The 27,833-nt window shown below is 25.1% G+C and overlaps 1 protein-coding gene across 3 annotated transcripts in view; it reads right to left on the reverse strand.

Moving 5' to 3' along the window:
- Positions 1-692: 692 nt before the first annotated feature.
- The window catches only part of LOC129610922 (zwei Ig domain protein zig-8), a 94,538-nt gene continuing 67,397 nt past the window's right edge, over positions 693-27,833 (reverse strand). The window contains exons 4-7 of one of the 3 annotated variants that reach the window (XM_055523741.1): positions 25,601-25,735; positions 13,430-13,643; positions 1,986-2,097; positions 693-1,435 (exon numbers count right to left, since the gene is read on the reverse strand). In XM_055523741.1, coding sequence (XP_055379716.1) covers positions 1,417-1,435; positions 1,986-2,097; positions 13,430-13,643; positions 25,601-25,735 — 480 coding nt within the window. In that variant the 3' untranslated portion in view covers positions 693-1,416. The remainder of the gene's footprint in view (positions 1,436-1,985; positions 2,098-13,429; positions 13,644-25,600; positions 25,736-27,833) is intronic. The other 2 variants (XM_055523742.1, XM_055523740.1) reach the window with 2 other exon arrangements.

The raw sequence follows: 27,833 nt of genomic DNA on the forward strand, positions 1-27,833 counted from the left end.
AAGTAAATTTATTAGTTATTCTTCAATAAAGTTATTAAAATTGGTTACGCTCGTTTTAAGATTGAGAAATTATTTTGAACAAAAAATTTGTTTTGTAATTATTAATTTTTGTTATTTTCCGAATAAAATTCAAATTTAGATTATAGATTCAGGCTTACCATTACTCAGCATATAATATGAATGTGTGTGAACAAATGTATTATACATACTTATCTAAAAATCTTTTTTAAATTCCATTTTTTACATGTTCTGATACTCTGCTTTAAATTATTATCATTAAATATTTTCATTAATTATTAATTTTTATACTCTATAAAATATGACTACAATTATAATTAAAAATTTATTTATTTTTTTCTTTTTTTTTCAATTTTTTTATTTAAATTCAAATATATTGCTAAATATTAAATCTATAATTTTTATATTTTTTAATTTAAATAAAAATTTAACATTCATAATTATGTTATATTTTTATTTTTATTTTTTTTTTTTGTTTTTTTGTGAAAATTTATTATACATTAACAAAATTTTTAATTATATCTAATAAAATATTTTATAATTTATTATTTATTTTTAATAATTTATATATTTTATGTGTATATTTTTATTTGTTCTTCATATACAATACATACATATATAAATTTGATTTGAATTTATCATAATTATTTTTATTTATTTTTTTTTTAGTTTTGTTTTAATTTAAATCTCTTAATTCTTCACTTGTTTTTTTAATATTTTTTAAATTTTTCTTATTTTTTTTTTATTTTGTACAAAAAATTATTATTTTTTTTTTTTTTTGGTTGCTTATTTTATATTGTTTGTTTATTTTTTCATTTTAATAAGTTTTGTTCTGAAAATATTTGAAATAAATTAATTTTAATTAATTTCATTTTTTAATATTCACTTTACATTGTTTTTGCTCTCATTATTTGGTTTTTTCATTCTCTTCCCTTTTTTAATTTTTTGTATTTAAACGAACACAACTTTTTTACGCTCAATTTAATCAGAAAAATTAAAAAAAAAACATAATTTAAAAAAATATTAATTTTTTTTTTTTAATTCCCTTATATGCACTCGAACATTCGTACATATTTTTATAATGCGTTTGTAAGTTTTACGTTATGCATGTTTGTAAAATATTGCACAGTTTGCTATTACAATTTTTTTTATTTTTTTTTTTTCGAAATATTTTCTCATATTTTTTTTGTAATATTTTATAGTGAATGGTTTTTTTTTCTTTCTTTATTTTTATTTAATTTTTAAATTAATTAATTTTCTAGTTTTATTTTTATAAGATTTTCATTTTATTTTTTTTTGTGTTTTTCTTTTTTTTTTGTTTTAATTTATTTAATTTATACATAAAATTTTATTAATAATAATTTATAATATGTAACTTAAATTTAACTAAATTTAATTCTAGGTTAGAATAAAATATCTGAAATGAGAAATAAAAAGGATAACACTATAAAATTGTTTTTTTTTTTAAATAATTCTGTGGCCCACAAGCAAAACGTTTTATTCCGATTTAAAACTCTTTTATTTTTCTTTCTGTCGATTCTTGTCCAGTTTTAAATTTTATTTCATACAGAAATTATACAGAATAAAAAAATGTTTAAAGTCTAAAATTGGAGACTATTGGAGACTTTTTAACTTGAGATGATTCGCTTTAAGGTCACAGATTTATAAATAAAATTTTAATTCATTGTACTAATACTATTGCTGCACATAATATTCAAAATGAGTTTAGAATAATATTATTTGCAACAACTATAAAGACAATTTGTAATACACAACATAAGGGGCTCAGAAGCGAAGCGGCCTAACCCTCACTCGCAAAATTTTACTTTTTTTTTTGTTAACAATGTAATATATAAAACTATATGTAAATAAAATATTAAATCTCATTTATCTCGGTAAAAAATTTATGTGGATTAGGCCATTTTACATCTGAGCCTCTCACAACAAATTCATAATTAAACACTTACCTTAACATTAAAGTATTTACTAAAACTGATGGAACCAGTAAATTTTTAAATATCGTTGAAATTCGATCGGCTGACGATGTTTTCCGCCTAGATATTGCAGCCATATTATCACCTATAACAGACACAAGAAAAAAAAAAAACAATAAATACGAAAACAATAAAAACAAAAGACAAAAAAGAAAATTTTTATTATCCTTTTAAGTAAAATTCTATTGAAAGAGATTAAAATGGAAAATCTGTCATTTGCACTCAAATACAATACAATTATATTGTTTTATGCACTTAACATATTGTTATACATCAGACCGCTCACACACACATACTGACATTAGAAATGCATATTATGTTTATTTATAGATGGGAATGTCTAATGACAAACCTATGTTTTATTTTAAATAAAAAAGAAAATGGTGTGACAATTTTTTCAAAGTAGTCATTCATATATGGATGCCAAGAATTTTTAGGTTAAGAAGAAAAACAACAGGCTAACGAATTTGAATAAGAAAAAAAAATTTATACATCCTTAATAGCTATTTTTTACCTGTCTTTTATTTACATATCTAAATTAAAATAAAATGAAACCATTAGAATATTTCTGACTCTTCGGCGAATTTTATTTGACAAACGGAAGAATTTTAACTTGTGTTCCAATACACATGTGTATTTTAATAGATGAAAAGATTATGAACGCAACTTACATTTCACGGGAATTAAATACACTTTCAAGAAATTATATGTAATAAATTTTTTGGTTCGTCATGTTAGTTTTGGAATATCTAAAAGTACTTAAAGTCAATTTAAAATCTAAATTTAAGAAACGTTAGGAAAAATAGCAAATTGTTCTTTAAATAAAACAAGAAATCGAAAACATAATGACAAACCTGTTGAAAGAATTAAATAACTGTGAAAAGCAAGTGTTGATTAAAAGAAGTTTCCTAAAAATATCCAATTTTTTTATTATTGCGATATGAACAAAACACAGAAGAAATGAGCTGTTTTTAAATCTTATAATCTTGATAGTTGATAATTTAAGGCTAAATTATTCCAGAATTTTCTCTTTCAATTTACTCTACAATATTAAAATGGTGTATGTATGTATTTGTTTTTTTTTCTTGAACCATAAAACAATGAAAACTTATTTTGAAAATCTGTGAAAGACTTTTTATTGTAAAACCTAAAACATAATGAATAATATTATATATATATATATATATATATGTAACATCAAAATAAAAGGAGAGAGTTCTATATTTAATTTGCTTTCTCTTTTTCACTTTTATATTGTGTTTTTCTTTTGTATAGTTTGTACTACTGAAGAATTTCATATTGTATTTTATATTTTGCTTTTGTTATATTGTAAAATTAAAAATATCCTTCCGGCATTTTAAATACATATTGCACATATAATTATATGTATACCGATTGAAGTAATTTTCGAGTCTAAGAACAGGCAAATTTTAAATTTCTATATAATATTTAAAATAATAATACTATAAAACATAAATATGGCATTAAAATAGAAAACAATGTCTGAACAATCAACATTGTTCTATACATTTTACATTGTAATTGTAAAAGTAGGTACCTACTGTATTATTTAATAAATAGGCGGTAGGTATATAATCAGAAAATAAGAGAAAACAAATGAAATTTAATGGTCCATTTTACTTCATTTTATGGTTATTCCATTTTCTACATAGTTTTTTTCTTTTTTTTTTTTTGTTTTACAATTGTAATTGAAAATTAATTATGGAATAAGCTTAGAAAACCAAAAAGCAGGATAATTATAAATTTCTGTAACATTGTTATTAATAATTTATATTAAGTAGAGTGATTTTAATTTTTTTTGTTCATTCTGAATTTCTATTTCTCTACATTGTATTAGTTTTGAATTTAGCTTTTGGCTTTTCTACTTTACTATTTGTGTATGAATGTATTGTATATGTGTATTTGTAATACAAAATTTTATCAGTTACCGTTCTGAAAGAAAAAAATAATAATTATATAGTCTGGAAAATTGAAATAATATGAGGGAATGGGAAATTTAGTAAATGAATATTATTTACATTCAATAATAATGGATTAATATTCAAATGATTTGAATGAAAGACTCAACTATACGGTTAAGGATATTTAAGAGACTAGTTTAATGTCTAAATAATAAAAATAATTTTACGAAATATTCTTATTTCAAGGAACTTACTTACATTCACTTATTATGAAATTAATAAGTAATGTCAAATTACAGATTACAAAAATAATCTCCCCACTTTGTTACGTAAAAGCTGTATAATACCAGCCAAAAATTAATACTAGCAGAAATTCACAACAATTCTTTGAAAACTTTAAAATCTCACAAAGGACAGCAAGTACGACAAGTGTAGGAAAAGCTTCCAGTCCCATTTTTAATTTATTCAAAGTTCAGACTTTAATTAGAAATCGAAAATTTTTGGACCCAACTACTTTTGAAATTTTACTATTGAAATTTTGTGATTGTTGGGGATTTAATTTATGGAGTAAAATATGTAGCATGTTAGAATATTCGTTAATGCAATTTTTTTTCAATAAATAACTTTTTAAAATTCTAATTAATTACATACAGCGTCTTTATTACATAATTTTCTATTGCGAAATAAATGTTTAATTTTTTAGAATTTTAAGTACTTTTCCTGGTCATAAAGAAATAATTTTTATTAAAACATTTTTAAATTTTTTATTTAGTCAAAAATTTTAATACCCATACATTAGGATTACAAATCACAAAATTTTACACATTGGATGTCAAAAATGAATATGTCAAGTTTCTTGAGACATTTTCTATGTTTTTCTTTTGTTTTATTCAATTTTTAATTTCTACATTACAGAAATTACAAGAAACATAATATTTTTTATTGAGATAAAGCATTTTCATGACTTTTGCATTATGCCTTTTATGTTTTTACTTATTACGAATTTTACTTTAAGTAAAGTGAAATACTTTTGTTTCCTCATTATAGGGTAAATTTATATTGTGTTATAATAAAAGGAAACAATAAACAAAACTTAAAGAAAACAAGAATAAATCCTAAAAGAAGAAAAATAAAAGAAAACAAAAAATAATGAAATAGAAAAGAATAAAAAAAAATAGAACGAATAGAAAAACCAAAAGGACTTGTGTGACAGCATTTCCCATATAGTAGTTCTTTTTACATTAAATTTAATGCAAGCACAGGCCATGAAATTTCCTACACGTATTCTAGTAATTTACTAAATCTATGGATGATATACTCATAGAACCATAATATTTTCATATATATATATATATATTTATGCATTTAAAATACAGAATAAGTAGATATACATAGACATACCTGCTGTATTTATGTACAACTACATTTAACAGAAACATAAAATGTTATTTTTGGAGTATATAGGATTACTTTTTCACTTACAGTGAACCATAATCATTATCAGGTCATCAAGAGTCCATAAAAACTATCGAGACGAGAACATATTATATTTAGATACACTATATATGAGTAGTAAGCTCGGTTTAAAAAGGATTCTATCAACTTACTTACAAATTACATGTTTTTATTGTGTTTTCTCTTTTACGTTTTATTTTTGAAAAAAAGAGTGTGTTTTTTAGTAGTGAATAAAATGACAGTACCTAACACAATCTGTAAAAATGTACTTTTTGATATTATTAAAATATTATAGAAAAAAATAAAAAGGATTTTTAAGTCCTCTCGTCATAATTTAAGAAAAATAACAAGAACTTTAAATTGCATTTACGCATGGTGAATAAATCTTATTGTAATTATTATTACAAAAAGAGAGTAAAAATCATTAAAATGAAGACTATAATAAAAAAAATACTCATAAATTAAAGATAATTGATTAGAATAATTGATTTTCTACAATCCAGTATGAAAAGAGCGGCTATTTTCATCACATTTCCAACTAAAATTCAAGAGCCTTTATCAAGCTACATAGAAACTAATAAATAATTAATTTCGTTAGGAGAAGGTTGTTCAGACCTTTCCCTCTTCTCGATTAAAAAGGTAGTCTAAGAAATAGAAATATTTCTTCAGTTTGCACCACTCATTTCGTTGAAACCATAAGCTTAGCTAACCCTTCGGCAAATTCCATAAAATTGTTATAGTTTCTTCTAGTAACATTCTCACCGCAATAGTATGAAGGAATTATAAAATTTTAATATGACAATTATTAATTATAATAATAAAAAAAAATAATTTGTAGCTATACGTTTTAAAAGAAGGTGCTTTTTTTATAAAACAAAACTTTTGTTCTGCCTTGATTTTAAACAATTGAAAATTGCTCTATTTGATCAATTTTTTTAAAAACCCTTTTTTGGTATAAAAGGAAGGTATTGCGTTTCCACTATATTTCACATTCATACATTGGAATATTTAACAGAAATTAATTTATCATTGTTGAAGAACTGACGAAAAAATTTAGTGGACACAATCTGTCTCATATCTGTCTCCATCCCCCCTCTTAAAATATTATAGCTTTATACTTAAAAATTTTCAATAAAAATATATATCTGAGTGGCTTTTGCAGACAAAAAGGAATTGTTTAAATGCGGGGATATTCGGTTTCAGCGATTTATCTCTTATCCGAACAGATTTTGTTTTATAATAATAGGAAACTCTTTTATCCGATTTATTCAATTAAAATAAAAAAAATTTAAGACATATGTGTGTAAGCAGTAGGTGTCTACACCTAATTATTATTAAATCTTCCGCATTGGGTTAAAATTAGTGGTGTAAATGAAATGTGGAAATTTACCTTTACACCGACCTTATGACAAAAATTTTTTTGATATGTTAAGTAGCTTCTTGCAATATTTTGTCCTTTTCACTCCCTTCAAGCCTAACTTACCTCCCTTTCTTCTTGTCCTTTTTACTTCCCAATTTATAAATGAAATGTGTTGTTGCAATCAGTAAAATGAAATTAATATCATTAGTATGAAAGATGACGTCAAGTTCAAGAGATTGAAAAATGCAACGTTGAACATCGGTTATAACCATATAGTGGGTTCGCATACACATCTATTGAATACGTTTTATGCACTTATATAGTGCATAAAAGTTAAACTGTTCATATAATGTAAGAAAATGTTCAAATAAGAGTAACTTTGGGCATAGAAAACATAACTTATATTTTCATTTATATCAAATTATATTTATATTTGTATGCAATGCAAGAGTCCAACATTCTATGTATACTATTATACCTAACTTAAATTTAAATGTGTAGCTTTACAATGAAGTGTGTGTATTCATTATGTATTTGTACTTGTATAGTACAGAATGCAACATTTAGAACATGTCGATGTCAGAATATAGAACACGCAATATATTTTTTATCATTATAGTGTACTGTGTTATTTATGGACAGTATTTTCGTTTTTGAACCAAAAAATAAAAATAAACTCGCCACAATACCTACATTTCATATGGGCTGATTCTTATGGTTAACATCGAGATTCAAGTAATATATATACATTAAAATATACTATATATAGATACACAATACCAAAGAAAAGAAAAATAGAAAATTTAAAACAATTTAAAGAGATAAAATGTAAGAGTATAAGAGAAAATGGATTTTTTTTCTTCACATCATGTCCTTTTTTTTATAATATAACGTCATGATGTTTTTATGCGCAATATAGTGGTGTTTGTAACATTATTGTTCTATTCGTACGTTAGAGTAATATTGTGTAAGGAAAAAATGAATGTAAAGATTTCACGCTATAATAAAGAACTTAGTAAGATTTCAGTTGTGTCAGAATATTATAAGAATCACTTTGGATGTACAATTTTGTACATTTAAAGTGTGAAAGTGCTAACAAAAACACACATATTTATATTCACATATGTACATGCATGCATTCATTTATATTAAATTTTCAAAAGATGATTGTAAAAGTAAAATTGAAAGATAAAATTTAAAAAAAAAAAGTAAAGCAAAAAGGATTAAGTAAAAAGCTTAAATAAATTATTTTCTTTTCAGTTGAAGTTTATTAAAAAAATGTTGTACATATTTATTTTCTAACAGTTATGTGGGTTAACAATATTACATGTAGAGTAAGAACTCGTTCAAGGCACATATGAATTTGAGAATATCCAATATGAACATTATTCTCGCCCCGTAAAATAAGTTCGTTGGTTGTAATAAGCGAATTTATTAAAAATTTTGATTAAATTTTTGCAATTTTTAAAAAAATTCATTTTTTATTGAACTAATGGCACATAACTGAAATTTTTTATTATTAGCAAATTTACTGTATAATTAGGCAGGTAAAGAAAATAAACTTGTATGAAATTAATGTTAATTTACTTTAAATTATAAATTGTGTATGTTCACATTTTACCATTAAAGAAAGCGAACAGTCTCGCTTTACAAACAATTTTGTAGTGGTAGAATCTTTATTTTTTAAAATTTTAATCTCATGATTTTGTTTTTCTGCGGACTTATTCTATGAAATTAGCTACATACAGCAAAAAACAAAAACACATTTTCTATTGTCATTGAATAAAAATTGTAGATTATCTTCAAATCCTTTCAAACGCTACCTCATACTACCATAAAGTGAATGTGATAACCATTTTTTTTAACAATTTTATTATTTTCCAATTTTGTTATAGAAATAAACTCAACAAAAACTATGGCAGTACGAAAATAACATAAAATTTGAATGGGAGGTAAAAACTAAAACAACATGACTGATTTATGCAAATTTTATGCAAAATAGCAAAAAATCAGTGAATAAGATTAAACTGATACATGAATAAAACACATGTACGTACATACGTGTACCATTAATTAATTCAAATAATTAATTGACAATAATTATTAAAATATCGCCCAATTTTGTGTAATATTTAATTTATTCATGTTCCATAATTTTTTTTACACAAGCAAAATTAAGGCTATTTATAAATAATTAGTAAAATAACATTGCTTATATGAACATATTTTACTACTAAATATTTGAGTTCATGAGGAAAGTTTATGAGGAAAAGAATGTGTGAATTAGATGTTAATAAAATGAAGATTAAAAAATTTAGATTTGGGAATAGTTTTGGGGGAACTGGAAAATTTATAGCTCCGATAAAGTATTCAAAGAGCTATAACTGTACATATGAAGATTAAAATATGAGAATACCATAGTTTTCATTGCAGGTTACTTTTTTAAAATGTTATTCTTTTGAAATGGTTTAGCAGGTTCGAATAACTGTCATTCACCCACGAAAGGTAAGACTAAACAAATTTAATATAAACATCAAATTGATGTTTTTTATAAAACCTAAGAAAGTATTAACAGCTTCCTTCTTTTGACATTAATAAAACTTTCCATGTTTTCGAATAGAATTATAGAAAAACAATATTATTACCAAGCTAGTTAATCCTTATGGAGACAATTTCACATTACCTCCCGGCGTTATTTCTAAAAAACTTTCCTCTGGTACCGGGGCAAATTAAAAATATATCGTTCTTATATAGCAAATAACGTTTTTTTTAAACCAAATTTGAAAAATGTGCTAAGCTATAATATACCACGGGAGACTATAGAATAGACAAAGAAAGATCATACAGGGCAAATGAAACCCCATGTGAGAGAGTGACCTTACGGGACAAATGAGAACTCAAGTGAGAGAGTTCTTGAGAAATTTGAGATCAGACGAAATTATTTAACTTTACAGATGAAAACAATTTGAAATTAACCGTTACCTCGCTCCTTATCTTATAAAGGCGTTTTCTCTTATTTTATAAAGATGTTTGAGTTCAAATTCAACAAAACGCACATATATGTGTACACGGGATTTTCTTGAAGTTCAATGAAAAGCACAAATGTGTGCACACGGGATTTTCTTGAAGTTCAATGAAAAGCACAAATGTGTGCACACGGGACGTAATGTGTTAAAAATTCATAATCAGTTACACTCCAAAAACCACGATATTACCGTGTGTTTACTGCTTATAATTAAATTAAACCTACATGTATTTGACCATACTTTAAATATTCACCGTCGTCACACAATTATTTTCTTTAAATGCTACTCTCAAAGTGAGATCCTTTTACTATTTGCACATGTGTTAACTTTTATTTATATATATATGTATATGTATATATTTTTTTCAATTTTCATATAAAATTTTTTATTTAATTTTAAATGAACCTTATTTTATTTATTTAACTAAAGTTATAATTTAAAATAGCTCTTAATACAAATAAATCTTCAAACAATCAGAAATTTTCGGAAAATTAAAGTTTTTCCTATAAAAGGTACAAATATTTTTCTATAAAAATATCCTTTTAAATTATAAAAATTTTTTGATTACATCATTTTATAATAGTTTATTAAATAATTATGATTTTACAACAAAATTATAAAAAACAAAAATAAAATAGAAAGAGAAAAAAATAATTTATGCTTTATAAAAGTTCAACTCATTAATTTCTGTAGAAAACTGAAAAATTAAAAAAAAAACACTGAAATAAAAAACTCATTAGCCTCAAAAAGGAAAACAAAAAAGGAAGACGAAAAAGAGTTAAAATTTCTAAAAAAAGAAAATTTTAAAATATTAAACACACTTTAGTATGGGAAAATTTTTATTAAAATTTATTTTTCCTCTGAATGTAGTTGGCCTACATTTAGGCTCTGTTTTCATTTTTCCTTCTTATCTCTCCTTCGCTCACAATACAAAAAATTCTACTATATCTCTCTTTGTTTTCTCTTTCTTTCAACTTAATTTTATTAAGTTATTTAATCAAGTAGTTTTTGTGTTTTTTCTTCCCTTCTAAAATAATTTTCTTTTTTTTTTTTTTTTTGCAAAAATTTGTGAACAAAAAATGAAAATATTATTCATTTTTTACATTGTATAATTCATTTTGTATATTACATATAAAGATACTCATACATATTGTATACAATAGTACTTACAAATGTATAAATAAGTACTTTTGGTGTGATATTGTAGTTGTCATAGGTATGCTTGTTTTTTGGTATACTATTAAGAATAATAAAAAAAAAACAGGAATTAAAGTGTAAATGAATATAAACACGTTTTTTAAGAAACGTTTTGTCCAATTTTAAAAATTAAAATTCCGAGGAAAAGAATCAGAAAGAAAGGAAAAGAACTTAGATGGAAAAGTAATCGAGAATTTGAACGGTTTTTGAATGAGTACATTTTCTATTAACACTCGGTACGGAATGAGTACATTTTATTCTGTTTTCTTACTCACTCGGTACGGAGTAAAAACCAATTAAGAGAGCATTCAGTGATTGTATTAGTATCAGTGAGATTTAATTAGTATTGAGTGAGAAGATCAGTGATTAATATTTTCTTACTGTGAAGCGTCAAATGTTTAAGAATAAAAAATTATAGGAAAGAATGGAAAAGACGCAGAAAAATACTTGACAATATAAACGAGAAAACTAGCTTCAAAGATTTTGATTTAAGGGAAAGTTCTGTCCTATTTAAGGGGTGACGAAGAAGAATAATGTTCTTTACTAATATTCTTTACCATTGTTCTCTTACAATTTTCAAAAATGAACTAAATCAACTTATAATATGAAGTAATAAATTGAATCAAATAAGTACATTTTTTCATCTTACTTGAAAATAAAGTTTATAGTGTAAAAAGATAGTAAAATAGAAAGAAAAGGATAAAGAGAAAAGAAGATAAAATTACTATTCAAGAGGAAAAAATATTACCTAAACTTTAAATTGAAATTAAATTATTTAAATTTAGTTTTTCTCTTTCTCTCTCCGTTTTGTTTTTTTTTGAGAATATTAGAAAATGAATAAATAAAAAGAATTTTATTTCGGTCAAAGAAATGTTAATTTATTTTCTCCGTTTTACATTCGTTTTAAAATTTAATGAAAATTGTTGTAATAAATTATTTTATAGTCCGTAGTAATTATAATTGTTTAGTATTAAAGAGGGGGAGTGATAAAAAAATCCTTTTTTTTTGTGAATTTTTTTTATTATAGAAACTTTATAAAATACCCTACGAAAAAGTCACATTACAATTCATACTACGATTTATAGGGATTAACTTGTAAAGAAACTATTATTAAGAAAAAGAGCGTTATTAATTTTTTGAAGAGCATTCACAATTAAAATCTTATTACAATCACTATTTTAAATACGATCAAATGAAAGTGTTACAAGTATATGAGTTTGAATTTTGGCGAATTCTTTACCGAAATGCAAAAAATGTCCCAAAATATTATATTAAAATAATTTTCAACCATAATTAGAAAAGTCTCTTTTATTCCATGGCCAACACGAACTAAGTAGGCTCAGAATTCGATGCGGATCAAAAATTTATTTCTATAATTTCAGATACCTATTTTTAGCGTTTTTTAAAAATGGACTGGTATATTTATAATATCCTTCTAAATGGATTAATAAATTTATGATATTTTGATTAGTATCAAAACCAAGAATCGGAAAAGTTGACAGAACGTTACTTTTTTTACCTCCTACTAAATACGTACAAGTATTAAACTTGTATAACTTTCATTTATATATTAATCTTATATAAATGTTCTAGAAAAAAAATTGGGACCACATTTGAAAGATGAATTATTAAAGAAAATTTACAATGCATCTACCTAAAACTTTCGGTTTTTGAAGCTGTACTACTTTTCCTTTGAGCTCTTCATTTTTTTTTACAGTTTTATGCAATTATTTCGAAATCAAGAATTTTTGGGTTGGACCACCTTCTTTTTATTCACCTCAAATATTCTTCAATAAGATTTGATCTATATTTAAAATGAGTAAAATTTGTATTTGAAATTATAATTAGGTTAATAATAATTGCTTCAAATTTTTCATATATGCACCATCACGAACGTTCTCAAAACACCCATATTTCTCTCCTTTCAATTTTACTTAATTACTTCAAAATATTGTGTAATCTATATGAATTTTGAATAGTTTATCTTCCATAAATAATCACTTTAAATAACTAGGTACGTATGTATATAGAAAATTAACAAATCATCAATATTCTCTTACATGTATGTATGTTTATTATAATGGTTAGTCAGAAGAGCAGCTAATTAAATAATCTATATACAAAGCATTCAATATTTTATTTGCGAAAAAAGAGAAATATTACTTTCTGAACTCGTAAATAAGTTTCATAAGGATTTAAAAGATTAAGAAGCTAATATTAATTATTTAACCTGTTTTTCTAACCTATAAATAAAGAAAAGAGAAGAAAATTAGTTTTTCAATTTTTCTCCTTTATTCAAGGAAAATTTTGTAAGGAATTTCTTTTGTGTTTTCGTTTTTCCATTACAATTTTCTATAATATTACAATATTACATATTATATAAACATTACTAAATGAAATTGTTCAAATGTATGTGTCTATATTTTAAGTTTTATAATATTATTGTAATTCACTTACCTTTGGATACAAATACATATATACTAGCTGGTTCTGTATTACTTGCTGAACAGGTATAATTACCTGAATCAGCTATTTGTGGTTCTCTAATAATCAGTCGACTTTGTGTACGTGGACCAGGTGTTGTTTCAATTGTTATATCTCTTCTTGAATCGTAATAATTAATTAGGCGATCATTTTTCTGCCAATACACATATTGAGGTGGGGTTGGACTCTGTAAATATTAATATGGAAGTAAGTTAGTATAATAAATATTTTTGTTCCCATCTATTCAAATAGTACAATATATAGAGATGAGTATAAAATAATGTGTGTAAGTGAACAATAATTTATTTGAAATGTAAAATGTATGAGAAGAATTGATTGTTATTATAGTTTTCTTTTTCTGTTATATACTTATATAAAATCAAATTGATCACATTAATTAATTCCTGAATCAATTCAATGTAATTATCACTTCTTTATATTATATCGGTTACATTGCAATAATGCTATTTATATACTTAAGTAGGGAGATAGGGTATACTGAGTAGAATTTCTATAATATATGTAGAATTTTTTGTAAAAGAGGGAGTTATTATGTTCCTCGAAGAATAATTTCCTTGCCTTGTTGTCTGGGTCAGATTAGAATTTTTGCACAATTTTCACCTTTAAGTGAATAAGTTTTTGTAAAATAATATATGTACATATAACATATGTATATACAATAACGTGTTTTTCAACAAAATGTAAATTTATGTATAACAGAAGGCTATCTACTAAGCAAAAATTAATTTTGAACGATAAATTTTAAACCCTTAAAATTTTTAAAGGCCATACGTAAAAAAACATCTTGCGCAAATAAAATTAATTACAGCATTATTTGCAAATCTTCAATATTTTTCATAAAAATTCAATTTTTCTATAGCCAGATGAACTATGAATTTTTTGTTACTAGATGGACTATGAGTAGCATATCAGTAGAAAAAATAGCCTTATTTAAAAATATTTTAAAAATATAAATGTTTTTCTCTATCTGAACTGAAAGTAGTAATCTATGAATCTCGTTGTATGCTTCTCGAGTAGCTCATTGTCCACCCTTTGCAGTGAATGTCTGAAATCACCGTTTTATCTAAAATCAAAGCTTTAATAGAATAAGTCAAAAAATGTTCTATTGTACACCTGTTAAAGTGGTTGCAATAACAGTCGAGCCAATTTGAAATAAATTTCTTTCTATACATGCTGTATGTACATCCTGTGTATACGGCTAATAAAGATATTCTTGTTTCTATAGTTTGGCATTTACAAAAATATTTTCATACTTGTGTTCTGAAATTTCAAATCTCATAATCAAATTGCGTGAACTTTCCTTGAATTTCATATTTGCACATACTAAATTGATCATATTTTTTAAATGTTCATCGATCAACAATAAATCAATATTAATAACGCTTTACTATTTCTTATGTCATTTTTTTATGCCCATTAAATATTTTAATTTCATGTTTCATTGCACATTTTTCATCATTCCACCACCTGATTTCGAAAAGTTAATCGCAATAATTTTACTTTAAATAACAATAATTCTTATTTCTAATATTTTGTTTTAAATATTCTCAATTATTTTCAATAGATTACATCTGAGTTTTTCTATGTATAATTTTTACTATAATAAAGAATTGTACTTTTAGAAAATTGTCAAGTGTGATTTTTATTAAAATGAAAAGTAAAATGAATCCTCTGTTTTTTTTTTCTGTTCTTTGAAATATCAAAACAATTGATTTTGACAACATTTAAATAATAACAATAATAATAATATCTGTATGTATATATGTATGTATAATATGTATGCATGGGAATGAAATGGAAAATTTTTCAGTATTATTCATTGTAAGTACAAGTGAACATGTGTGCGAAATAGGAGATGTATTGATATTTCGATACACATAATATATATACATATATACTATACATGTGTATGTATATTTACAAAAATTTTATTTATGTAGATTCCATGAAAAATTATTTATACATGTATTTTATAAATATTATTCTGGCAAGGACGTTTCCACTTTAATACACAACCTATTAATATTCTCACCAAGTTTTCGAATTTTCTTGAACCAAAAACATGAAAAATGAAATTCATAATATTCATGTACGAGACAATATACAAAATGATACCCATATTATTATGTAAGTATAAGTAAAGAAATGAGTATGAATACACTGCACATTATTTACTTAGGTCCATTATAACCAACTTATTAAAAATTCTGGAAAAAAAAATTTTAAGTGATAAAAATATTAACAAATATTTTTATCGGTATTACGTAAATCAGTTAAACCTGTCCACAATTTGACGGAGAATGAAAGAGCTTGACCATTGCCTGTGCTTCTCCTTCATGTATATTGTCAACTTTCATAATTGCACACTAGAATTTTCGGCGTTCCAGCCTTTTCTTCTTCTCCATATCACATTTAATTAAGCATATAATACTTGGAAAAATAAAGCTTACAAAAATGTTGATCTTTTTTTGTCCAGTTTTTGGATCACAATTTCACTCCTTGGAGGTGAAACATCATGGTCCGCCAGATTGCGTTTAATGTTAATATTAACAATTTACACAAATGAGTTTTATATTCATCTTGACGTGATGATCCAACGTCAATTATGAGAAGCTTATTTTTATTGAAGAAATTTTCGCGGAAGTTTTATTAGTTACAGAAAATTACAAAACTCCAATTCAACATGCCGATGGTATCGTTTAAAAAATTATTTATTGAATTATATTAATTCAAATAATAAGTATGACTTTGTTTTAATATATATATATTTCCGTGTAAGCAATACAGATCTAAATATATCTGCATTCGAAAGCGGTAAGTACACAAAGTAATTTAGAAAAAAATATTTACTATGAGTTTAATTTTTACTGACCATTTTCATATAAAAAACGTACGCTATGTAGTTCTTACTTAAAATTTTTTAATGAACTTAATTAAAATTTCTGCACTCATATATTTACTATAAACTATGCTATTATGAAAGAAAACAGAAAGTAATCGCAACAAAAATGGCAGTAACAAAAAATAGCAAAGCTGAACGAAAATAACATCAACAACAAAACAACATGTTGTTAAAAAGCATATGTTGAGTAATATTGTAATATAAAAACTACATAATAATTTTATTCATATATGTATGTACGTAATATGTAATTTCTTCAACATATTATTAACATCACTATGTGTACACGTACAAACAATGCTTTCCAAATCACCCAATATTATGCCAAAAACATTACTGTATAAAAATATTATTATGCAATATTCTTGTTTTTACTGTTTTTATGTTGCAGAACACGATTGACCTTCTTTTTCTCAGCAACTACTTTCACACATATACAAATATACATTATTTCCACTGATGCTCAACAAAAGTTTATTATTTTCTCCCTAAAAAAATATCCTTTTTCTTTTTTCTTGTTTTTTTTCTTGTATTTTATATATTACGATATTATACTAAACAAAAATAATATTGCTGCATGCAATCATGTTATAATATTATGTAAGTACAAAATATATACATATTTATATATAAATATAACATGATGCACAGTATTATTATATACACAATTTAGATTTATATTCGCCGAAAATAAAATAAAAGCACAAAAGAAAAAAAAACAAAAAGAAAGAAACTGTTCTTCTATTTTTCATTTTTTCATATCCGTCTTCATCAATTTTGTAAAGAAATGATGTCATTTCCGAAGAATATATCAGTGAACACCATTTGGTATATTTTTGTATTTAAATCTCCCCATATTATTATTTTCTACTCTCTTTTTATAATATTTAGAGCGAACTGTGAAACCTTGCTGAAAAAAATTACTTTTATTATTTTGTGTAGATGCAGTAATAATTACTAGCTAGTGTCTAGAATACAATATGAAGATTAAGGATAACAAAAAAATTTCCAAATAGAAACAAAAGAGTGTGAATATTTTAAATTTTCACAAAAAGATTTCTTTTTTTTGTTAATATTCTTCCTTGAATTAAATTTTCAATGCATCGATATAAAAATTCATTGTGCATAAAAAATTACTAGAACTTTAATACAAATTAAAATACAACAAGTTGTCCTCTATAGATGGAAATGAATATAATGTGAAGAACGTAGTGTTAAAAGCACCCGAGGACATGAGGAAAAATATAAGTGAAAAAATATATTGATGGTTTCAATAAATTGTAAGAAAAATATTAAGTTTTCTTTATGTAAACCTCTCAATGTTTGAATATAATACGAGTATAATTATAAGGAAACGAATTTGACAACAAACAAGAAAAACTATTCAATTTTAAATTGAAAGTTGTAATAGGTTATAATGAGCGAGTGGTTATGAAAAAAATTCATCATAACGAACAAAGTCAATAATTACAGTGAAAAAGCGATTAATAAAAATGATCAATTATCGTGATACCTAGAATACTGAAAATATTCAAGAGCAAAATTTAATTTATTTTATATTTTTATTGGATGCATAATAGAAGTTATTAATAGATCTAACTTGGCCCGCTCAATTGCCTTAACTCAAGTAGAGTTAAGGCAAGTAAGCGAGTTAAGACAGTAATATTAAAGCAAATGCCCGAGTTTTGGTTCAAATATTAAAGACAAATTATTTTAGCTTTTTAGCACTTTTCCAAAAATTTTTTGAAAAAAAGTGCTTATTAGTTTCACTCTGTCCGTCCGTCCGTCCGTCCGTCCGTCTGTCCGTCCGTCCGTCCGTCCGTCCGTCCGTCCGTCTGTCCGTGTGTCTGTTTACAAAACTTCTACATTCTTAAAGATAGAAAGCTGAAATTTAATACGTACATAGATCTTTACTAGAAACTTATTTTCGTAGAACAAAATTTTTACCTATCTCCCCCCCTCTAGAAGTTATACCCCCCCAAAACCTTAAAAATGGCCTTTTTTAACTTTTTGTTGCAATGAAACCATAAGCATTTTTGAAATTTTGCAAACGCAGAAGGGCAGTGACTTGCTTCCCCTACCGCGGTATACTATAGTTAAACTTTAGAAAAACAAAATGGCCGTTCAAATTTACCGTTATCTAAAGTACTTTTTTTCCAAATTTTTCATGTCGTTTTTCTTCTAGACCCCAGCCTGTAGAAGCTTGAAATTTTAGGAGCTTTTAGACATTAACAAGTAGTTCATTTCGTTAGAAGAAAATTTTTTTCCATCTCCACCCCCTCTCAAGTTATGGCCTCTTGAAATTTGTGAAATATGCATTTTTGACACCTTATATTTCTGAAACCGCAAGTTTTTTCAAATTTCTATAAACGCAAAAAGTTAACAGTAAATTCCATGAAATTAAAAAATATAATTATTTTTCTTAACTCACACAATTAACCCTTAAAATCGAGCATTATGTTAACCCCTGTTTATATTAAATTTTGCTTTATTTCAAAGACTGCATAAATGGTTCATCCTAAATATATGCAATCCTAGAAATAGTTTCGTTTGTAAATGAAAATAATTTTAATAGTGTGGTGGATATACATAGACTGTTTTTAAAAGCAGTATTTTCACTTGTTTAAGGGAAAAGTGCTACAATACAAACCATTGGTTTGACCCAACTTTATTTCTTTGTCGAATTTCAACTTGCATACAAATCAACAATAAAAAGGAAGTTATGAGGATTGAAATATTAAATATTGGTTTGTTACACAAAATACACATTGGCAAAGTGTAATTGAAATAATAAAATAGGCATTGGGAAGAGTTGATAATTTTTTCTAAATATATACTAATAATTGATTACCTACAAAATTTCACAATAACGTAGAAGAAAATAGCTGATGTTTTTCCTAGTCGTTCGGAATTGACTATGTTTGGGTGAATGCTGTAGCACGAATTAATTAGTCAAAATGTTTTTGTTTTTTTACTTGTTTTTAAATAGATTCTTTTAGGGGTTTAACATTTTGAAGGATGAATACGCCAAGTGAACATTAAACTGGATTGTCAAAGTATAGTTTTAAATCAAGTGAAGACATCAGTTCTTTCTTCCAGTTGTGAAATTATAATTTTCGTAAAGAAAGCGGTTCACTCTGTACCTATACTTGACAAAGTTATTGAAAGTAGTTCAACTGATTCGAAAGTAAAATAAAACACAAAATAAAATAAAATAAAACAAAAAACGTTACAAATTTTAATGTGGAGCAAATTTATGGATACATAAACAGTCATAATAATTTTTGTGTCCTTGAGATTTTTCGAATAATATACGAGATTTCTTAGAATTTAAACAACATTCTAAACGATTTAATGAAACGGAAATAAGAATTTTTTGAAATTTATTTTTTTTTTTACTCATAATAATTTGTTTATTTTTGTTTAAATTTTTTTCCTCAAAATTTTGTGTTTTTCTTTTTCAAAAAATAATATTTACTATAGCTAGTACATATTGGAACTGTAATAAAGTTGTGACTTTGAAGTTCATTATTTTTTTTTTAAATATCTTAATAAAATTAAATTACTACAGTTTTTCAAAAGTAAAAATATTTTGTTGAATTCAAAAAGTTGATTTTATGTAAGATGAATTTTTGAGAAAATTTAAAATTTAATATAATCCTTTTAGAATTTTTATGAAAAATCCTGAAAATTGTTATAATTATAAGTTTCTCATATTAGAAATGAAGGTTAGCTTTATTAAATTTTAATAATAAATTTATATTTTACTAAACTTATAATTGATTCATTTTAGAAATTTTTTATAGTTGAGTTAACACATATGTCACGAATATTCCTGACATAAATCAGTATAATGAGGAATGTAGAGTATAAAGGTATGTAGAAAATTGGGTTCAATTTTCTCGATTATGTGACGAATGGTACTAATAACAATCATAATTGTGAATGGTGACTAAAGAACGTGAAAAATTGTGTTCCACTACCTCGATTATCGTCTTTGTTTAACACAACAATCTTTTTATTTCAAAGTCTTTTCATAGCTGTTCATAACAATATTTATGCGAGTTTGTTCAGTAAGTAATATTGCCAGTTCGTTTTCCTGCAGTGTTCGAAGAGAATAAGAATAGAGAGAGAAAACCTTAACGGGAACAAAGTTACAGCACCTAAGTATAATCATTAATTACTTTTCACATTTATTTTTCATTTATTGGTTTAAAAATCCTTACAGTTTCTGATATCCACTTAAAATTCCTAACAACTGATTAGGAAGAGTTATCGACTCTATAAAAAGAAGATCATTATTAATATTTTGAAAAATTGAATAACTGCTCAATATTAAAAGAAAAATCGTTTAAAACAATAACAATTTTGAATTATTTTTGTTTTTTGATTACATTCAATCTCTTGGTAAGATAAAATCTCTTTTATCTTGCCACTGCATCAATTTTATTGATTCCATGATTCATATTTCATTTTCTAGTTATATTTCTGTCTATTAAATCAATTATTTATAAAGCCGTTTAAATTCGTTCAGATAAATCGTAGCATAATTCATACGATTGGTTAAATGGAAAACGCAGAACAGAAATAAGAGTCAAAGCGCGTATGTTATACTGCAATTCACAGCGCTTATACTTTATGTAATATGTACAAATAAAATCAATATTTTTTTGAGTAATGCCTATACATTCATTCATGTTATAATTGTACTGTATATACATTCATGCATTCACTATTCACACAGTTGTTATATAGACGTATAATATGTGACAGGATATTGAAATTTAAATTTAAAGTCAAGTAGAAGTTACATACATATATAATCTGTACTACAAAACTGAATTCAACCACCATAATGTGAAAAACAAAAAAAAAATATAATAAATCAGGAAAAACAAGTTTTCCATACCAATTCTAACGGCAGTACTATTTTCAAACTCGTTTATTGAAAATGTGAACTCTGTAACTCCTATAGTGAGCTTTTTATCAAAACCGTAAGTTATTTATTTCTCGAGACTTAAAAATACTAAATTTTATTGGAATAATAGCTCCATTTCCAAATTAGTTTGGCTAAAATTTAAATAATATATATATGTATATATACTGTTACTTCTGATAATGGTTTCCATAGGGGAAAATTGTGTTTATAGTTCCAAGGCGACTGCAAGAGCCTTGCTTTCGATAGAATCAAGATTGAATAGTTAAATTTTTGAACGAGCCTAGCGTAATGTTTTACAATTATCATTGTGACAGTAGCAATATCATCTCAGAATATGGCACTGATCATGGATTTATATTATCTTTCTTTGTGTTTTCAGTTTTGAAAATCAATGTGCTTGCCTAATTAATTAGGAGAAAAATTAAATCATGAATTATTTTACAATATGAAATAGTAACTCTAGTATAGAGTAATCGCACACATATAGAGTCCCAAAAGTATTACACAACAACTTCTTAGTGGTACAAACGAAAATTTTTTCATAAGTGTTATAGATTCGTGATAAAAGCATATAAGGACATTGATGGTATTCCAAAAGAAATCTTGAATAACATGAAAAAGAAAAATTAATTCTAGTTGAAATTTTTCTTCTATTTTTTCGCTTTTACGTTATTCAGTTAAATTTAGTTGGAAACGCGTTAGATTGTTATAATATACGAGATGGAAATATGATTATGATTTTTTTTTTCTAGTTCTCTACTCGTGTTTATTCAAATTCAAAATTTAATTGAATTTTCTTTTTACTAGGTTTTTTTGTTTGTACGCGATAGTGTTTGCTATTTTATTCTCTGACTGAAATTCAACTTAAATTTTCTTTTCATAACCGTTTTACTATTATATTCTTATAACACTTCTAACCACCCACAATTCGTGATTATTATTATTGGAGAAACGCGTTTTACAATAACGTGTATACTGTTCATTTTTGGAATGTATAATAGGAACTCACAACAAAGTTTTATATGTTTACTGTAATAAAAAAGGAAATTGATATATGGTAAAATTGATTTATATACAACTATAGGAAGCTCAATATAACAGTTTGCATTTATGACTCAATATTATACGAAACACAAACATGATGTGCTGCTGCAGTATGAGTTATGAAATTGTTTTGTAGTTTTAAAAAAATTCAAACTAAAAAATTTTTGGAAAAAATGCTTGCATTTTCATTCTTTTTACTATTTGACTCCGTGTCGGTTAGGTTTCAATTTGCACACTTCAAGGTGGAATGCTGGTTGAATTAAAATTTTTCCAAATTAATCATAGTCAAATTTCCTTGGACAAATTTTTTTCGTTTCATCTTCTACGAGCTGTGCCTTTCAAAACTCATGAAAATTTCAGCGTTACTTTGTCAAACAGCAAGAGGTTGACGGCTTGTAAACTATTACACAGCGATTGAAATTTGTTATAAAATTAAGAATCGATCTAAACATATTTTGCTTCCTTCAACATTAGGTTTTCTACTCTATACCACTATGGCATTAACAATGGTTATCTAAGCTCGCTATACCATTACAATAAAAAGTAAACGAGAATAAGAAAACTATAGTAGCGAAATAATAAAAAAAATTGCAAATACGAATGATTTTAATTGAATTTTTGCGTGTTTTTTAATATTAGATTTTTTTCTATTTTAGTTTATTTCTATGGTTTAACATACGGAAATACACACTTTTAAAGCAATTAAGATATAGTATATAAAAATATTTTGATATAAAATTTTTTAAGGTTTCTAGGTTCATAGTGGCGAAGTATCAAAAAAATAATTATATAATATTATTTTATTATTGGAATTGTAATAAAAATTAATGGAAAATTTTCAATAGTGCTTTTTACAGCAACAGATTCAATACGAACCCAAAAAAGCGTTTACAAAAGACACATAACAAAATGTTATATTGTTGCAAATGATCATATTTTATTTAAAATTTGTGGGAACAATAGCTTAAACAGCAAAAAATGTATAATTTAAAACAAGAAAATATAGAGTTGACGCGTCAAATCTGTGATACCCGTGCAAATTTTTCATATAGTTTCCTATAACTGCAGGAATCTTTAAAATTTTTGATAGATATGTGCTATAGCAAGTACATGTGCACCCGGAAGCTATTATAAGAAACTCGTTTATCAAAAACGTAAACACTGTAACCTTTAAAGTGTTCAATATACGATTAAATGTTGAAATTGTGTTACTGCAATTTACAGATTTTATACAGCGTGTTCCCCAAATTCAAATAATTTCAGGTATGATTTTTGCTCAATTTGCAGCAAAAAATTGTATGTGTGTTAGATGGGTTCTGCATATAAATAAATAATTATAACTTCGGAACCATGCAAAAAGGAATTATCATTAGGAGCTTGTTTTACAGACGACTGTTTGTTCTTTATTTTTAGTCTTACAATTAATTTTATTTGAGCCATAGTTTTCGAGATAAAGCTCATCAAAGTCAGAGGTTTTTGTTTTTTTTTAATTTTTTTTTAAAAGGCTCGAAATTTCTCGAAAATCTGTACTATTGGATGTCATATTCTCGGTGGGAATGCACTTTTTCATAGTAGGGAAGCGTAAATAAACTACTTTTGGAAAGATATCGGTCTGGCTGTGTGTGTACGTGTGTATCACAAGTTCGGTTGAACCGATTTTCATAAAATTTTATATGCTTGTTTTGGTTATGGCACGGTTCGATCAACTTATGGGATATATTAGACCTGGAGAATTTGACGTTTGTGCGGGCCAATTTTAAATTGTTGCGAATATAAAGAGAAATAATTAACCAATTTCCTTTAAATTGGATATTTAAATTCGGGGTGGTGAAGCAATGAATCTATAAATTTTTTGGAAATATCAGTGCTGGGAAATCGACCTGAGGTCCTATTTTACATTTCTTACTATATCTATAGAATGGATTGGCGGAATTTTTTTGAAATTTGGTGTTTGTGTTCTGGTTGTTACCGAAACTAACTGGTGAACTTTTCAGGAAATTCGGATGCCACAAAGAAAATTTCTACTAAGAGCCAAATTTACATTTTTCTAGGTATATTAGCTGAAAGCTTGCAAACTTCCTTAAAGCGAAAGGAAGTATTCAATACTTTTTTATTTTATAGACAAATTTGTAATTATAGCATTTTATGCTCATTAAATTTATCGTAATAAAAAATTAAGGATTAAATAATCAATTTTTAATTAATAATTAGTTTATAATTGAATAAATTCATGATCCTTTTTTCCAACCTTCATCCTCCTACGTCTTTACGTCCTTTTAAAATATTTTTATCCAACAAACCAAATATTTTTCAGTTATCATACCCATAAAAGGAATATACATAATATATGATTTTTGAATTTAAAATACACACAAAACGTATGATATTTTAAAATCAGAGTGTTGCCAAATGCTCTTGAATACTATTACATTAAATCTGATATATTATTGTTCGTCAATTGAACAGTAATGATTCGTTTGGAATAGTTTTTAATTTTATAGTTGTTGGCTTCATAGTTCATGTTATAACCATCGACTATATTGTTGTGGGTTATTTTACATACGTATACTGATTGAAAGCACCTTGATATTAAAATACATACATTAATTGAAGGTGACAAAAAGACAGCAAAAACTGAAGCTAACAGGTAGGACAGCAGAATTTATGAACAAACATGAATATTTAGAATGACATTAAAGTTAACAGTTCAGTTTCAATTATTTTCTATTTAAAATTTATTTAAAAAAAAAGAAAATTAAAATAACATTTTATGTAGGTTTCACTTCTTTCGCAAATATTCCGATAAAGTACATCAAAATATACACTGAGGCATATTTCTACAGGCAGATGTTAGAACCAGAGTATTATCAAACTTACAAATCCAATAAATTTTCTTCAATATATTATTATGGTAACCGCTTATGTCCAAAAAGATGTAAGGCGGACGAAATACGCATAAACGTATTCAACAAAAAACCTTAAATAAATATTAGCCCTTTTGCCTATTTTGTCTAAAATATGATCTATAAATATTGTTAACTCAATTTAATATCAGTTGTTTATATAACAGTTTTCTTAGTTGAAGTAATACAAAAATATTGAAAACAATTGGTAATACTTAAATTTCTCTTGCAATATTTTATTAATTGCTCTTATAGTGTAAAATATTGAATATATCTATATGAGTGTGTGTATCGATATTATGGTTGTGTATTATTATTTAAGTAATTCTACTTACCTTTTCAATGATGCAAACCAAATTAATTGTTGAGCCCATATCAACATGCAATTCACCAGAACCAAGTATAAATGCCTCCGGTACAACAACTTGAAGGTTTACAAAGTGTGATATTACACCAGTTGGAGTCGATACCTATAAGTATAAAGTAAAATGCATTGTATATATTATGTATATAAAATATATATATGTATGTGTATATTTATATAAATTATTATGGATTTCATTTAAAGATATTAATAAAATTGTTGATTTTCTTTTATATATATTGAACACATCAACATTACTATGTACATACATACATGAATGTCGATTTACTTCGAATTTGTTCTGGGTAGCAAAATATTAACAAGGAATCTTAAGAATTCATTTTATTTCAACATTATTATTATTATTGTACGCACGTACACATGAAGCTTATATGTATATTTACAATTTCATAAAGAGAATATTGAATTTTTATCTCAAGGTATTGAAAATTCAAAAATATTTTTAAGATAAACTCTATATTTTATGAAGGAAACCATTTTCACAGTAAGAGTTGAAAAAGGATAAGATTACACTTATTTAGATATTTTTCTATAATAAGTTTCTCTAGTATTTAATGTGCATGTTTTATATGATGTGTGAATAAAATTATGTGCATATATTTTTTATATGTAACTATAAAAACGTACACATATATGTATATGCGGTTAGAATTATATAAGAATTAAATTGTGCATGATATCGACGAAATAGTCACAATCTTGTAATTTCCTCATATGAAAAACTGAAACTTTTAGAAAAATGTAAAACTGAAATATAAGGTATATTTTTTTAAGAAAAATGATAAACCTATGAAATGTCTTGTTCGGCACAATCATTACAATATTAAAATAAGAATTTCACGAGTATTGTATGAACATAAGGCCCAACTTTCTACATTGCGAAGTTTTTTTCTAATGAATTGTAGAATTCTACATTATCAGAATTTCTTCTAATATTTTAGGCAATCATTACTGCAATGTGCATTGTTTTCATTTAATAATTTATTGCTAAATATTAGCGAGTCCGTTTGAAATTAATTAGTTGAACTGAAACTAAGAATTTGGAATATTATTGTTGCCAAATGGCACTCAAGCAAACTTATAATAAAATAAAAGTAGAAAATATTCTGTCACTTTACGTTTCTTGACATTTATTTCTTTACCAATTCAATAATATTTAAAATGTCTTTTAAAATAACCCTCAAAATAATTCATGTCGATAATGAGGTTTTTGTACATGTAGATATAGCTGTAACTGGGGGAGGATTCACTATTTCTGACACAATTAACTCAATATTATCGACTAGGGCTATCTAAATTCAATATTATTTATTTGTATTACAGTAAATTTATTCAAACAAAAAAAAATTATATCATTTTGAAAAATTTCATAAATTAGTAGTGGCAGTGTTAGGGCTTTAGTAATACCGAAACATGTTCACCAATAAAGCCTTAGAATGAAACCAATAAAACCTAGAGAACCCTATCTTATATGAAAGTCTGTCGCTGTGTAACTATAGAAAAGGTTATACGCTTGGATGGTAATTTGTAATTGCATCAAATTCATACAGTATGCATGCACGTTAATACTGAAAATTCGAAATTTGATATACCGTAGTTATTATAAGGATTATATTCAAAGGAATGTAAGAAAAGTTACTAACCTTATTTTCCATGTTATAATCAAGAACATTAGTTCAATACATAAAATTTACTAAAATAAATAAACACTCGAATAAAAGAGTTTGTTTTTTTAATTAAAATTGAGGTAAATTTTCTCGTATCAAATGTAAAATACAGGTATTTTCATATGTAGGGATTACTAACATATTATTTATATAATGTATGTATATATCCAAATTAAAATGCATATCAGAATATATTTTACTTGTGTTTATTGAAAATTACAGAAGGGATTTCCAGAATCATTTTCTTATATAAACAGAAACCCCAGTAGCCAAAATGAATACTCTTTAAGAATATTAAATAATATAAATAATAAATTTGTTTGTTGAGTCCTTTTTTAAGTGGAATAAAAATTTAAGATAAATTCATACATGCATGCTTCCCTCTTTGAACCTCAATGTGTTATTGTGTATATAAACTGTATGTATAACGACGACGTTATAAAAAATTTAATGAGAATCTTGTAATTAACTTGAAGTTGATTTGAATTATTTTTAGAACAATGATCGTACTTGAAA

The sequence above is a fragment of the Condylostylus longicornis genome, unplaced genomic scaffold, assembly GCF_029603195.1.
Source record: "Condylostylus longicornis isolate FDR11 unplaced genomic scaffold, ASM2960319v2 ptg000048l, whole genome shotgun sequence".
In the NCBI taxonomy this organism is placed as follows: Eukaryota; Metazoa; Arthropoda; class Insecta; order Diptera; family Dolichopodidae; genus Condylostylus; species Condylostylus longicornis.